Source organism: Stenella coeruleoalba (genome assembly GCF_951394435.1).
Source record: "Stenella coeruleoalba genome assembly, chromosome: 14".
Classification (NCBI taxonomy): domain Eukaryota; kingdom Metazoa; phylum Chordata; class Mammalia; order Artiodactyla; family Delphinidae; genus Stenella; species Stenella coeruleoalba.
This window is the reverse complement of record NC_137160.1, coordinates 47335621-47337585: the sequence shown is the minus strand read 5'-3', so window position 1 is coordinate 47337585 and position 1965 is coordinate 47335621. Positions and strand designations below refer to the sequence as shown.

At 39.9% G+C, this 1965-nt stretch overlaps 1 protein-coding gene across 2 annotated transcripts; it reads right to left on the bottom strand.

The window, feature by feature from the left end:
* Positions 1 to 520: 520 nt before the first annotated feature.
* LOC307196652 (S-adenosylmethionine decarboxylase proenzyme-like) lies at positions 521 to 1680 on the bottom strand (the record flags this gene model as incomplete). 2 transcript variants are annotated; one of them, XM_079941789.1, is made up of 2 exons in its annotated part: positions 1406 to 1680; positions 521 to 1328 (listed from the first exon to the last, which is right to left on the bottom strand). In XM_079941789.1, the coding sequence occupies exons 1-2, from the start codon at positions 1519 to 1521 to the stop codon at positions 521 to 523; spliced, it is 924 nt and encodes a 307-aa protein (XP_079797915.1). In that variant the 5' UTR covers positions 1522 to 1680. The 2 variants fall into 2 exon arrangements, with proteins under 2 accessions (XP_079797915.1, XP_079797916.1); XM_079941790.1 differs by having other exon boundaries at positions 521 to 1049.
* Positions 1681 to 1965: the final 285 nt, after the last annotated feature.

Sequence of the window (1965 nt, the reverse complement as noted above, 5' to 3'; positions counted from 1 at the left end):
ACATCTGTATGAAGTAGAAATTGCTTTCAATAACATTAGTAGAGAATATGTTCTAGAAAGTGGAGGTAACTGGATGCAAAATCCTGGTAGCAATTGAATAGAACAGTCCCAGATGGCTAGGCTGAGGCCAACACCTAATGAGGATGAAAGCCTTGTCTGTGCGGAATTTTGGGTGATACCTGGAGAAATATTACACTGTGAATAAAGCAAATTGAATTGTTTTCACAAGTGTTGTAAAGTTTCAAATAGTAAAAGGTTTTCTCTACATGACTTCAATTTCACAGCAAGAGTGGCATAGGATACCTAAACGCAGAAGCGAGCATTCATGCAAGATATCTAGCTACTTGATATAATAATGTATACAAATCAAAATGATTACACTATCATTACATCTAGGGCTTTCTGCAACTACAAGGTGGTGGTTATGGAAAGCATGGCCCTTGGTATCAATATCTAAAAAGCAGCCACCGCCGCCTTCTGTGTGTGTTCTGTTTTTGCGTTTTTTCTTCATTTTTCTTAATCAACTCTGCTGTTGTTGCTGCTTCTTAGCAAAACTGGTAAAAACAAAATTGTAATCACTGAACATAGCGCTCTGGCAATCAAGACGTTTAAAACCTTCAATACTCTGGGGCGGAGAAAGCACTGTGAGATATTTAGAACTCTGATTTACAAACAGGGTGGTCACAAATTTTTCTGGCTTGAAGACTTCCATAAGTTTCCCGATCAGGTCATCATAGGAGGTCTGACTTAAGTTTGTTTCAAAGCTAACATAAGAAAATTCTGGTTCTGGAGTGATGTGAATAGTCCAATAAGTTCCATCCGATTTCATTCCATTCATTGAATACCCACAAGGATTGAACAGTGTGGCATCAATGACAGAACCTGGTATCAGGTCACGAATTCCACTCTCACGAGTGACATCCTTTGCAGTAACACCATCTTTCATGTAGAACCGGTCTATAACTGCTGGGTCAAGCTCACTCATCAGAATTTCCAGGGTTTGATCTGGCGGACTGATTACCCGACTCTCTGGGAAATCCAAAGTATACAAGTACCAACAATCAGAATTGATGCGTCCCATACAATATGCTGCTCCATTTGGGAGAATTGCATTAAGAAACTCTGTTTCTTCCCGGAAATTCTGGTGTGGGTACCCTTGGTGAAAAGGCTTCGTGAAATTCTTACCAGAGTAAAAGAAGCTTTGAACTGAGTCAAACCCCTTGTAATCCCTAGCAAGTTTCAACAGGGGAACCAGTGCTTTCAGCAAGAGGGTGGTACCACATGTCTTCAAAATGAAACGTTTCTTGGAGACAAACATGCTACTCTCACTGAGTACATAAGCTTCCTGCTTGTCAGTTTTTGTCACACTTATGAACATTGCACATCCTTCAAAAGTATTTCCCACTCGGATCTTGGGATGGTGTGAAGATCCCCAGATCCTTGGTTTGCATTGGGTTGCTGCCTGGAGAACCAAACCTCCAGCAGCTTCTCGGTCCCTTCAGAAAAACGTGCATCTTCCATCACCGTGAGACTAGCGAACGACCAACAACTACAGAAAATCAACTAAATTAAATCTCTTCTCCCGCCACTGCGGATTGTTCCAGCTGTGTTACTAAAGTTCAGGTTCCTTTTTTGCTATAATCTTATATTAACTTATTTTTTAAAAGGGTTAATAAAATTTTCCCGGCTTTTTATCTTTTCTTTTTTTGGTGAGCGAAAGTTGAACATGAGTCTGTTGGAAATAGGGGCAGATACAGCTCAGTCTGTTGTAGTCTGCTGTTTCCCCGTAAGAGAGAGTAGAGCGAGCGCTAGCTAATGTCACCAGCCATACTTTGGGAGCTAAAGAAAGACTTTTAGAATCAGAAAGATAACTATTGCTCAGCCATTCAACTTAAAGATATTTAAGTGTTTTAGTTGGCTTATAATCTGATTGTCAAAGTTTAAAACATTTTTTTTAGTTAAAAG